Source organism: Cynocephalus volans, chromosome 6, assembly GCF_027409185.1.
Source record: "Cynocephalus volans isolate mCynVol1 chromosome 6, mCynVol1.pri, whole genome shotgun sequence".
Lineage (NCBI taxonomy): Eukaryota > Metazoa > Chordata > Mammalia > Dermoptera > Cynocephalidae > Cynocephalus > Cynocephalus volans.
In genome coordinates, this window is record NC_084465.1 from 90,320,212 (window position 1) to 90,333,746 (window position 13,535).

The following is a 13,535-nucleotide window of genomic DNA, read 5'->3' on the forward strand; positions in this document are numbered from 1 at the left end:
CACATTTGTGGATTCAACCAACTGTGGATCGAAAATATTTGGAAAACAAATTGGGTCTGTACTGAATATTCGCTAAACAATACAGTGTAACAACTACTTACATAGAATTTATGTTGTATTAGGTCTTACCAGTAATCTAGAGATAATTTAAAATATATGGGAGGATGTGCATAGGCAAATAGTAGGCCATTTTATATCAGGGACTTGAGCCTTCATGGATTTTGGTATCCGTGGAAGATCCTGGAGCCAATTCCCCATGAATACTAGGGAGCTGACTATATTTTTTCTTTCTTTTTTCTAAAATTTCACAAGTCTTATATTTGCAGTAAAATAATGAGCTATATTCTAAGGTAGAAATACTATTTTAACCTCACAGTTTTACCACAGTACCTGGCACAGTTGATACCTGGACATGTATATTATTATAAATGGACTTGCTTATTGACTTGTGTTTTTCATAATGTTTACCAGTTTTGCTTTTGATGATGACTTATTTCACTTTAAGGTCACTTAGTCCATTTTTGGGTCATTTATGTAGGTAAAATCTGCTAACGTAGATAGTCTCATCTCTACTCCCAAGGGATGACAATCAGCAAAACCAGCTGAACTTCACAGACCAAGTTTTTTATTCTTATAGCCTTCGTTAATAATATCTCTGGTTGATTTTTTAAACAGCTCTATTAAGGTACAATTTACATGTAATAAAATCCACTCATTTTAAATGCAAGTTGATGAATTTTGATAAATGATAATGGTTCTATACACTCAGGCTATAGAATGTTTCCATCACTGCACAGAGATCCTTTATGCTCATTTGTGGTCATCCCCTCCTGCTACTCAAAGTCGTAGACAGCCACTGGACTACTTTCTGTCACTATATGATTTTACCTTTTCTAGCATTTCATATAAATGCATTCATACAGAATTTATCCATTCACTAGTTGATGGACATTAATCCTTTTACCAGCCAATGGTCATTTAGATTATTTTTGATGTTTTGCTATTATGAATAATGCTGCTGTGAACATTGGCATGCAAGTCTTTTTGTGGACATATGTTTTCATTTTTCTTGGGTAGATATGTAGAAGTGGAATTGCTGTCTTATTTGGTAAGTGTATGTTTTTAAGAAACTGCCAGATTGTTTTCCCACAGTGTTTTGCATTCCCCCAGCAGTGTATGACTATTCCAGTTACTCCATATCCTCATCAGCACTTGGTATTGTCAGTCTTTAATTTTAGTCATTTGAGTGGATATGTAGTGTTATTGTGGTTTAGTTTTAATTTTCCTTATAACTAGTGATGTTGAGCATCTTTTCATGTGCTTTTAGGCCATTTATATATATTCCTTTGTGATGTGTCTGTTCAGATCTTTTACCTGTTTTTTTTATTGGATTGTTTATTGTCTTTGGTTGTATTTGGTTGTAAAGTTTCTTTATATATTTCAGATATGACTCCTTTGTCAGATATTTTGGAAATATTTTCTCCCAATGTGTGGCTTGCCTTTTCATTTTTAAAAACACTATCTTTTGAAGAGCAAAAGCTTTTAATTTTGAAGTAGTTCAGTTGATCAATATTTGTCTCAATTGTTCATGTTATTTGTGTCCTATTTTAAGAAATTTTTGCCTAACTAAAGGTTACAAGGATTTTCTCCTACTTTTTTCTTCAAGAAGGTTTATAGTTTTAGCTCTTACTTTAGATTTATGATTTATTTTTTTTGTATCGTATGATATTGTAGTCAAAGTTTGTTTTGAATATAGATATCCAGTTTTTTAGCATCATATGTTGAAAAGACCATCATTTCCCTCCATTGAATTGCCTCTGCATCTTTGTTGAAAATTAACTCTCTAAGTATGGGTGTTTACTTGGGTTTTTCTGTTTTATTGATTTTTATCAGGGGTCAGTACACTAAGGTCTACAAGCCAAATCTGATTTTGGACTGTTTTTGCAAATAAAGTTGTATCAGCACATGGCCATGCCCATTTATATCGGTATCAGCTATGGCTGCAACAGCAGATGCAGAGGCAGAGGCAGATTTCAGTAGTTGAGACAGAGACTGTGTGGCCAGAAACGGTGAAAATATCTCTCTGGCCCTTTGTGGAAAATGTTTGAGAACCCTTTATCTATACATTTATCAGTATACTGTCTTGATTACTGTGGCTTTATAATAAGTCTTGAAGTCATGTTGTGTAAGTCCTTAAACTTTGTTCTGCTTTTTAAAGATGGGTTATTCTAGGGACTTTGTATTTCTTTGTACATTTTAGAATCATCTTGTCAGTTTATACAATACCCTGCTGGAATTTTGATATGGAATGCAATGAATCTGTCGTTAATTTGGGGGGAATTAATAGCATAAAAATATTAAGTTTTCCAGTCCATAAACATGATATAATCTCTCCATTTGTTTTGCTCTCTTTAATTTCTCTCAGCATTGTTTTGTTTTTAGTGTACAGGCTTTGCACATCTTTTGTTAGATTTATTCCTAAGTATTTTACCTTATTTATTGGTTCTACTCTAAATGAAAAAAAAAATTCATTTTCCAATTGTTGCTTGATATAAATACAATTGATTTTATGTATTGACCTTTTATGCTGTAGCCTTGCTAAATTCACTCTCCTACATTTTGTAGATGCTTTAGGCTTTTCTGCATATATGATCATATCATCTGTGAATAAAGACAGTTTTACTATTTTACAATCTGTCTGCCTTCATCTTAATCTTGCCTTAATTCACAGGCTATTTTAACAAAAGTATTGAGAGCAGACTTTGTTGCCTTATTATTGGTCTTTGGTAGAATCATTTAGTTTTTCATCCTTAAGGTTCACTGTAGGTTTTTTTGAATGCCGTTTATCAGTTTAAGGAAATTCTTTTTTATTTCTAGGTTGCTGAGATTTTTAAAAACAATATTGACTGTTGGATTTCGTGAAAAGTGTTTTCTGCATGCATTGATAATCATACTTTTTCTCTCCTTTTTCTGTTAACATGGTGAATTACATTGACTTTTGGATGTAAAACTAACTGCATTCTCTGGTAAAGCCTATTTGGTCATGACGTTTTATTTTTTAATATTGTTGGGTTTGATTTGCTAATAAATTAAGGATTTTTGCATTAATATTTATGAGAGATGAGGTCTATAGTTTTCGTGTGATGTCCTGGTTTGCTTCTGGTATCAGAATAATACTGGTTGTGAAAAATAAGTTTTGAAATGTTTCCTACTCTATTTTGAAAGAGTTTATACAAGATTAGTATTCTTTTTTTTAAATCTTAAATGTTTGATAGAATTTACTAGGGAAGCAATCTCTGTTTTAAAAGACTTTTAAATTTTATTAGTAGCTTAATTGTAAGAGATTCTGTTTCCCCTCAACTAGTTCAATAAAAGACATTTTCTCTGCAAAAATAAATTCGAAAATACATTGGGCTTTATCCTGCTTTCTGATTTTTTGTTATATGTGAAAGGGGTATTTATGAGAAGTCGAGATCCAGCCTTTCTGGCTGCATACTTGAGACATAATGGGGAAATAATTTTTATTGTTATATTTTGGCTAAATGTTTAATATGCCCTTCTTATAAAATATTTGATTGCTTTGCTATTACATCTTTATTTTTTGTTAATTTTAGGAACTTAAAAGGAGTATACAAAATTCAACAGAAAGGAGAATGGAAGGTCAGAATTCCCAGAGTTCTCAGCAGGTCTCACAAGGTCTCAACACATGCTCAGAGCAAAATGGTCATGTTCCTGCACTGCCAGATGCACAACCACTTCTGCAGTATGGTAATCCTTATGCAACACAGGAAACAAGAGGTTATTACAGTATTTGTTTTTTGGGGCTAGCTAAATTTGGAGATTTTTTTGTTTATCTTTTCATGAGGTTACCGAACTGCTGGTAAAATGAACTCTAATAGAAACATTATTGTATTTGTATAATTAGCAATTTTAATGTTTAACACTGTAACTGTCTTCATCTACAAGTGATGCTCCATGAATGAGTAGTCTGTTTTCTTATTACATACAGTTCTCAATTTTTAAAATCACCTGGGTTAAAAATAAAAACATCTATTTTCTTGATATACCAAAGTGATTCTTTATATCCTATTCATTATATCTATACACAGAGATGCTGATTTTAGTAACTGGTTTATGACTTCCAAAATTTATATAACTGGCTTCCAAAATTTTTATTACAGATGGAGCAGATGGTGCTTTTTACCCAGATGAAATCCAAAGGCCACCTGTGAGAGTCCCCTCTTGGGGACTGGAAGACAATGTTGTCTGCAGCCAGCCTGCTCGAAACCTTAGTCGACCTGATGGTTTAGAAGACCCCGAGGATAGCAAAGTAAATTGAGTTTCTGTTGAGCCTGTGCCTTTTATTTTGTCTTATGTAAAGAGCTAAGAGTATGTGTATGTGCATGTGTGCATGTATGTTTGTGTGTGCATGCTTGTGTGTGCACATAGTTGCCTATTTTTGGAAAAATTTGAAAAATCAACCATTGTACGTCAGACTTATACTTTAGGATTTATATATTAAATGATTAGTTAAGAGAATGATCTCAGAATATTGTAGTTATAGTTTAATCGTAATCACTTAACTAAGTAACTTAACTACATTGTTTTGATTGTAGATGTACTAGGTTGGGAGAAGCAAAGTGTTACAATATTATGTTTAAATCTTCATCTTTTCATTTTAGCATTTATTCTCACTTTCAATTTTAAGGTGGCCTGTATTATCTTTAGCCAGAAAGAGAAGTGTATGTATTATATAGTTTTCTTTTTCAGAGAAATACTCTTTTAAACATGTAGCATTTCTTTATTTTTGGCAGCAACACAATACTGATGATAATTGAATTACTTTATATAGCATGTCATTTTTTAATTTCATTTGAGATTTCTTCACCATTTAATAAATACATTTGTTTCCTCAGAGCAGCTCTTTTTGGAAAATAAGTTTCTTCATAGCAGCTTTTTGGATTTCCTGTGCATTAAGATGAATTTAAAAGATATGCTTTATTGTGCTTTTTGCAAGTACAGTAGTACATGACCTGTTCCTCATTTAATCTAGTTTGCTGCATTTAATTGCTATTAACCTTTGCAGAAACTGATCAGTGTTCAGACAGGCATGATTTTAGCCCTAGTGCTCAACACCCATAATGGAGAAAAATGTATCTCTCCCTCCTGCCTTTTGGCCTCCCGTGTCCATTGCTGGGAATAATTAGGAAAACTGTCAGAACTTTGTAGCCTGTTTAAGGTCTGGAGTATCATCTCACTGCTTTTTCACACCTTCAATTCACATTTTGCATATTTAGTCTGATAATTTTTGGCACAGGTGTTAAATGTGACAAGCCCTTCTTTTCCACAGTCATCTGCTTCAGTTTAATTAGCAGAATGTTCTTTCTGATCTGTGTGCTTTGCCCTCCTGCAGACCCATGAGAAGCATTGTTAGAGTCTTGTGCTCATTTGCTGACATACTTAGATTTGGTAATGAGATGGAAGGATTCTTAATACACACACCTTGAGTAATGGTATTTTGCAATAGGAAGATTTTTGACATTACACAGTAATTTTTATGTACATTCAGAACTTTTAAAAAAATTCTTATTATTACAACAACAAAAATCACTTGCAGATGAAGTGTTTTAGTAGTTTTTAGTGAGAATATGGAAAGCAAGTTTGAGTTGACCTCTTCCTTCTCTGTTTCTCTGCCCTGAGAGTGATTAGCCGCCACAGGCCGCAGTACCTTTGAGGCAGTGTTGAGGCAGCCTGCCCTTCCAGCCTGCCCATTGCCTATACCTGCCATATCTCCTCCCTTCTGCACCTGAAACTGTGGCCAACTGTCAGATCAAAAGCCTTTTATGGTTTCCTTTTACCTAATAATTGCAATAACTATAACATCATAATTAAGATGATTGGTCATAGCAGCAGATATTTCTGTAGGTCTGTTTGCCAGCTAATGCTAAGCTCTTTAGATAGAGTAAGTCAGTTCTTCATGACAGTCCTATGAGGTAGGAACTATTACTATCACTATTTTATAGTGGGGGAAACCGAGAGACAGATTAAATAGCTTGCAGCTGTTAAGGGATTTGGACCTCATCAGTTTGGCTGTAGAAGCTGCGGTCTTAACCTCCTATTAAATAGACTAACCCAGAAGTTTCCTGTACCGTACATCCTCAGTTCATGGCGCCCTTAGCATCTCAGTAATTCTTTCTTCACAGAATCCCATAGGCCAAAAGAAATACCTAACTATTAAGTGTTTTTCTCCTAACAAATTTAATAACCATGGCACACACAAATTGAAAGAAAATTAATATTTTTATTTCATTCTTAACCACAGTTACTAATGGAGTGTATGTGACCGTTGGCCACTGTACAACTTCTCAAGCCTTGGAGTCAGATTGGATAAGCCATCCTGTTTCACACTGATTTTCACATGACACTTGCTCTGAATCACAGCAACCGCCAAAAACCCTCCTTCTCAGAGATATCATTGAAAGGAATGTAGCATTACCTAAAGTTGAAACTGTGAACTAGTTGTTCATGTAGTATTTGACAAATGTTGAGTATTTCTGTGTATTTCTGCATATTTATTATACTTAGAAAATTACAATTATCCCACAGTACCTCTCTGAATTTGCTGTGGTGCCCTAGGGGGTAAGAAGGATTTCTTAATTTAATAATTTAGAATTGTTCTAAATAAACAGATTTCAGTATGGAATTCCCAGTAGAATTTGCTTACAAGGTTATTTTAGCAGTTTAGCTAAAATATCAGGTACTGATACTTTAAAATCTGCCATTAAATCCTTGTGGGTTTGCAACTTTCAATGCTGAAACTGATAATAATTTTGAGTGGAAATCTTTCTAAATTTTTTAAAATTAGAAATTTTAATAATTTTTAAATTTTCAGAAATTTTGTATCTTTCTAAATGCATGATTCTCTGCCTTCTTAAAGAATACTTAATATAACCTTGATGATTCAAGTTTATGAATTTAAAAATTAAATGATGTCATCACATTCTTTTAAGATGAATAGTGAAGCTTTGTGATCCAATGCTGAAATACTATTGGATATTTTGAATTCTTGTCTTGCTTTTTCTCTTTTTCCCAGTAGCCATTTTTTGGTTGTTGATAGCTTGCCTGCCTTAATAGCCTCACTTCTAAATCTAATTTGATATTTTTGGTCTATTATCGTTTTGGAAACTAATTAACCACACTTGATGAGAAAAACAGAATAAATGTACTCTTAAGTGAAGATTCGTCTCATTTTGCATATCAGTATCATGAGAGACTTTATTATATGAATTGGCTACTTAGAGGACTTACTGCATACTTTCTGGTTTCAAAAATTCTGAGTAGGTGATTTCTTGTTTTATTTAATGAGAACTTGTTATATCTCATTATAACATCTAAAATTCTACTCGAGTCCATCTTCCCTTTTATTAGGTAGTAGGCGGTTGAAGATAACAAAATAATAGTGTTATCATTGCCATCTTATACGTGGTTTAGAAAATATAAATTGCTTTTAACTTTTTTTCCATTCCAGGTATTTAATGAGCTAGGTTAATATGTCTGATAGGTTGTGTCCGAGTCTGGTACTTTACCTAGGAACAGACTCTACTGCTAGTTGATTCATGGAAGCAGTAAATTGGTGTAAGATATTAGCTGTTGTAAAATAGGGAAGGGAGATGATGAGATTTTTGGTTCCATTATATTTTTGGTCCTTAGAAAGTTATATCTGTCATCAAGAATTCTAAAAAGTAGAATATCAAGACCTGCCCTATTTTATCTTTTTCCATTATTCAGTGTTTCAAAATTTTGAAAAATTCTTTTTCATTTTTCAAAGCTGAATGGGAAAATCGTGTCCATTATCATTATTACTATTATTTAGTTCTTTAAGCAGACTCAGTGCTTCAGATATGGTTACTGGAAGGCTTAAATCTGGCAGCTAGAGTAACCTGGCACAGAATCAAAATTTACTGTGTTGTACATACTAAGATTGAACTACTGTATCATCTTCCTTCTTTGTACCTATAAATTTAAAAGCTGTCTGGATTTTAGTAACTTGAAGATTTAATTTTTGAAATATGTGGAGTACTTTTATCTCCCAATCCCTCAATCCCCCATTAGGTTTTCTGTCCTGTGGGAATTATATATGTAAACAAAAGCAATTTTGCCAGTTAGCTCAGTTGGTTAGAGTATGGTGCTGATAGTAACACCAAGGTCTAGGGTTCAATCCTTGTACTGGCCAGCTGCTGAAACAAACAAAAAAAGCATTTTTTTTATGTGGTGAATATGAAAAAAAAAAGCCTCTCACCCCTTTTTACCTTTCAAGAGGGGAGAATTGTCAGAATGATAGCCAAGTGCCACAATAAAAGAAAAAAAAAAGATACTCAATTTGTCTTTTGTTTATTCATTCACTTCACATTTCATACCACATACACTTTTTTGATACTTCTCTCATTGACAGACTTCACTAGCCCATTAATAGCAGCTCTGGGGCAAGCATGACCACCCAGCAATGTAAGTGTTTTCATTCGTGCCTGCTACACCTGGTTATATGCTGTTTATGACACAAGAGCAGCTAACAGTTGCTGAGAGGAAGAGAACAAATAGGCAACTTAGATGATGTGGCTGCTTTCAGTGTTGAATGACGTTGTGTTTGGCTGCATGTACAGATCTCTAAAAACTGACCATTGGGATGCAGGCATGGGAATCTAAATCGGTGTCTTCTTTCTGATTAAAACTCAGATTTACAGATTTTTAGACTTCTCACTTGACAACCTGTTAATCAAAAATTCAGTTTTGCATTTTATTCTTCCACGGCAGGGTTTTGAGGCTCATCGTTTGGTGCATTGCTTTGCTTTAACATGTGTTTTCCAGTTGGATTTGCCATTGTGTGTGCCCAAGAATATACACAGACATACTCACACATATTTTGCTTTATAATTTCTGTATATTGTGCAGTGGGTGTATCTTGTCAAGGAGACTCTTTATTGCAAATTGTTAATAATGAGAATTGGAACAATAGTAATAGTCTTAATGTTTATGAAAGTTCCAGTCTGTGGAATGATACAAAGTCAGTAAAGTTACCTTACATGTATAGGTTTGAAAAGTTCTACTGGTCTCAGCTTCATTTGTACATAAAAGTGTGGTGTGTCTGCATTCCACTGAATACTGCTTTTCATTTCAAGAAGGTCAGACTGTTAGTCCATAGTGAAATATTCTGTAAAGTTTACTTTCAAACATATATTTATGTGAAAGTCTAATTAAATGATAGTAGAGATAAAATTTCTTCTAAGTTTAATCTTACTTCCTTTATACTGTCAATATGTGCTTGATTGAATTAAGGAATTTCTATATTCACTTTTCTCAAAAGTTGCATAATTGTTCTTTGCCTAGGAAGATGAGAATGTGCCCACTGCTCCTGATCCTCCAAGTCAACATTTACATGGGCATGGAACAGGCTTTTGCTTTGATTCCAGGTAATTTCTTTTCTTTCCTCTGTCGAATTTGGGTTATTTATATAGACCAGTGGGTCTCAAACAATGGTCCCTGGGAATTTGTTTGAAATGCATATGCTCACAGCCTGGCCTTATTGAACCAGAAACTCCAGGTAAGGCCCAGCGGTACATGTTGTAACATGCCCTCTGCTGATTCTGAGGCATGCGATCCTTGCAGAACCAGAGTTGTAAAAACTCTAAGCTGTTAAACCAAGTGAGCACTGTTGGGAAATTGAATTGTATTCATAGTTTTTACAAAAGGCATTTTCTATTAAAAATTGAAGAATTCTTGGTACTAAGCTATTTTAATGAAAGAAGGGTTTCTTTGTCAATCTAATTGTAAAATTAAATTTAGAGGCTTTATAAATGGGTTACACAATTATTTATAGCAAGCATTTAGAAGCAGAAAAAGAGGTTTCTGGAGTAACTAAAGACTTTCAGAGTAAGTTGTGTAGTATGAACACCAGCTAACTAGATAAATGTAACCTTGTCATACACTGACAATTACTGTTGTTACAGATTTATTAGAAATATGTAATTCTTTCATTTTCTTTTTTCTTTAAGCTTTGATGTTCACAAGAAGTGTCCCCTCTGTGAATTAATGTTCCCTCCTAACTATGATCAGAGCAAATTTGAAGAGCATGTTGAAAGTCACTGGAAGGTGTGCCCGATGTGCAGTGAGCAGTTCCCTCCTGACTATGACCAGCAGGGGTTTGAGAGGCATGTTCAGACCCATTTTGATCAGAATGTTCTAAATTTTGACTAGTTACTTTTTATTATGAGCTAATGCAGTTTAGCAGTTAAAAACAAGTCACCTTAAATAGACCACTGAGGAGGCCACCAGGTGTCACTTTCATGCACCCTCTCCTGCACTTTTCTGACCAAGAGTTTCTTTGAGTTTGGTGTTACTAGGGTCAGGGTCAGTCTTTGGCTTATCAATAAATATAATTTTAACCTCTCTCAATCCTACCTGCTTTAAGAAAAGAAGTTCTTGTGTGTTTATATCTTTATTTATTCCCTAGTTTGCAAAATTATATGAATAAAGGATACAGGGATTATTTTAATGTTACTGCACTGAAAAAATATGTATTAGCGTGCTAGATTTAGCAGAATATTTACAAGTTTCTGTGACCTTGTTGATTGAGCATGACTACTAAATATTATGTAATAAAAAGCATTATAACAATCGCGGGAAGTAATTCTTTGAATACAGAAAGTTCCACAATTTAGTCCATAATTTAGTTTTTAAATCTTCTTTAGAAATGGAGCTGCATTGTAGAATGAGATCACATGCTTGCAGATATCCTTTTTATATGTGAAATGTTGGCTTTAGGAATTAATAGATGGCATATTTTGCTAATTTTATGACAAAATATTTTAGAATAACCTGAATGATTATTTTAAAACCATCTTGAAACTGTACTTATACCTAATGGGAAAGTGGAACAAGCTATTTCAGTATAATTGTTATGATCTCATGACAGTGGAGTTTGTGGCATAAGACACAGAATATGTATCAGTATCATTTTCACATTTTCCTGATGAGAATATAAATTTGAAAAAATTCTCAATAAGTGTATGTAAAAAATGTAAGTGCATTAACCCAAATCAATCAGTGTGTTTCTTTAGTTATGTCTCTGCTGTATAGAACTCTCATTATTAACATTAAAGAGGACACATTTTTGGAGGTCTAATTTCATTGTTGTCATATTTATTTGTGGTAGTTTTTTATTAACCTAGCATCTTGAGTATCTTTTCTTTGGTTTGGACCTTTAAAAACTTCTGAACTGTATTCCTTTCTCTTTTATAATGTAAATGTTAAAAATTTAAAGTACTGACTTGATTTTGCTGCTTTTGTTGTTATCAAGATGTTTACGCTTGTTCTGAGCAAACTAGCTGTTTAAGATGTTAACCTAATATTCAGACTTGGTGACATTTTGGGTGTTATATGTGAACTATATACATATCATGTCACTTGTATTTTATTTGTAGGAACAGAATTTGTGGATTGTTGGACTCCTTTAAAAAGGTTTTTGAGTCTAGGGCAAACTGGTATTAGGCAGCTGTTAGGACGGGGCTGTCCCAGGAGGCAGCAGCATTGAAGACTTCATGTCTCAGCTTCCTGATATGTTCTATGACAGGCAGAGGATATTTAGGTCACATGTGTTCAGCAGCATGAGCAGTTAGTAATTTGGACCCTGCTAACCTAAAAGTATCCTTTGACTATTATAGCACTACCGTTTGTTTGTGAAGTAAGACTATTCAACTTACTAGCCTAGAACTTATTTTTAAATAGTTTTTGGTCCGAAGCTTATGAAAGTAATTTGTTATTGATGGAAATCTAACTGCAGTAACTGAATTCTGTAAAATAGGCAGTCTAAGATAGAAGGCAGCACTGAGCGTGGATATGTTAGTTCCCATGGTAAACTTGATATTGGTTTTCATAATGGACACTAATGAAAATAAAGAGCCATATTTATTTGGGTCAGAGGCAGTTTATTTTAAATGTGATTTTGTTTACATTTATAAGCAGCTTTTCTTGGCAGGAATTTTGATTAATTTGCCTTCAGTTCTAAAACAATCCTCTGTTGCTTTCAAACTTAATGTGCTCTGTCCCCAACAAAACATATGAAAATATAATTTAAAGCACAGTTTTCACAGACACAGTACAATACATTCACTATACACGGTATAACAAAATATTCCCATCCTTACCTGTTTAGTAATACTGTCACAATGAATAAGTAAATAGAAATTGGAATTTGTTTTGTCGAAAGAAATTTAACATGCACAATGACTATTTTATGACTGTTTAGCTGTTGAACTACTGATCCAGCCTGCAGTTTTTTACACTAGAAGGAGCGAAGCTAAATAATTGTTGGCCTAAAAGGTTTTTTTGGTGGGTAGACAGGAAATAGCCAAGTAGGGCCATCTTACGCACCAACTAGTTGCTTCTCATGTCTGGATCACCCTTTTTAACACACAGGGTAACACTGTATATTCAGGACCAAGACCACTCTTCAGAGATGTGGAGAAATTTTTATAGGGCAGTGTCTTTATAAATTCTTTAAAATCCATTCCTCATTTTGAGGGATTCACAACTTAGGAATATAGAAACTTACCCATCTGGCTAACCGAATTGTCATCCTTTCAAAATGTCTGAAGAACTGAGGAGGGACCCTACTTCCCAGCTGTGTGTGAGACTTTTCATCAGATGGGAACATGGGAAGAAACTGATTTTGTAAGCAGTTTGAGTTTGCTTTTCACCAGCTTCTTTAGCGGGCAGTTGGCTGTCTCAAAGCAATTTTTACCGCATACGTAGGCAACTGGTAAACTCATGTTTAAGGAATAGCACTTGGGAGAAAAGAATACTCAAGGCATGATGGTACTGTTGGTGAAGAAAACTTCAGGAATGGTTCAGGTGTAGGTTACTCTAACAGGTCATGCGAATCACTCTTCTTGGACCACCTGCTGCAAGAAGCACTTAATTGTCAATAAGGCTCATTTTCATATTTCAGCAAAATGTTTTATAAAGCTAAATAGACATTTCCGGTGAGAATGCAGACATCTACAGTGTGATGGTAAAACTGCCTTTAAAAAAAAAGTCTCAAAAACAAAATGAGCGTGAAGAGGCAATTGGGGGGCGGGGGGGGGGTATCTTAACAAAAATGTTCCTCTTTGAAACGTGCTTGGAATTTTAATTCTGCTTTGCAACTCACAGGTTTGTTACGGCAGTGGTTGCAAGAATTGGCAACACACAAACATTAAATTGTTGGCAATAGAGAACTACAAAGTGCTTTAAAACTTCATCCGAAGATGGAAGATACAACTAAATTTCACACACAGAAAATTCGCACTTAAGTATTTCAAAGTGTTTCCTAACAGATTTCCAGGACAAGTATTTCACTAAACTGGTATCTTGGTCCACAAATATCAATAAGCATAAACTGAATCCCCTGCACTCAGCAGGCAGTCAATGAATGTGTGTTAAATTAACAAATGAACTGAAATAGACTATTTTGTACAAAAATGCCATTTGTAACACTAAAA

General features: G+C 34.1%; 1 protein-coding gene across 2 annotated transcripts in view; it reads left to right on the forward strand.

Annotated features, from left to right (window-relative positions):
• TAX1BP1 (Tax1 binding protein 1) overlaps positions 1-11,179 on the forward strand; it is an 80,584-nt gene extending 69,405 nt beyond the window's left edge. For both annotated transcript variants that reach the window (XM_063099551.1, XM_063099552.1), the window contains 4 exons: positions 3,615-3,798; positions 4,182-4,330; positions 9,385-9,467; positions 10,050-11,179. In XM_063099551.1, the coding sequence (XP_062955621.1) occupies positions 3,615-3,798; positions 4,182-4,330; positions 9,385-9,467; positions 10,050-10,251 (618 nt within the window). In that variant the 3' untranslated portion in view covers positions 10,252-11,179. The remainder of the gene's footprint in view (positions 1-3,614; positions 3,799-4,181; positions 4,331-9,384; positions 9,468-10,049) is intronic.
• Positions 11,180-13,535: the final 2,356 nt, after the last annotated feature.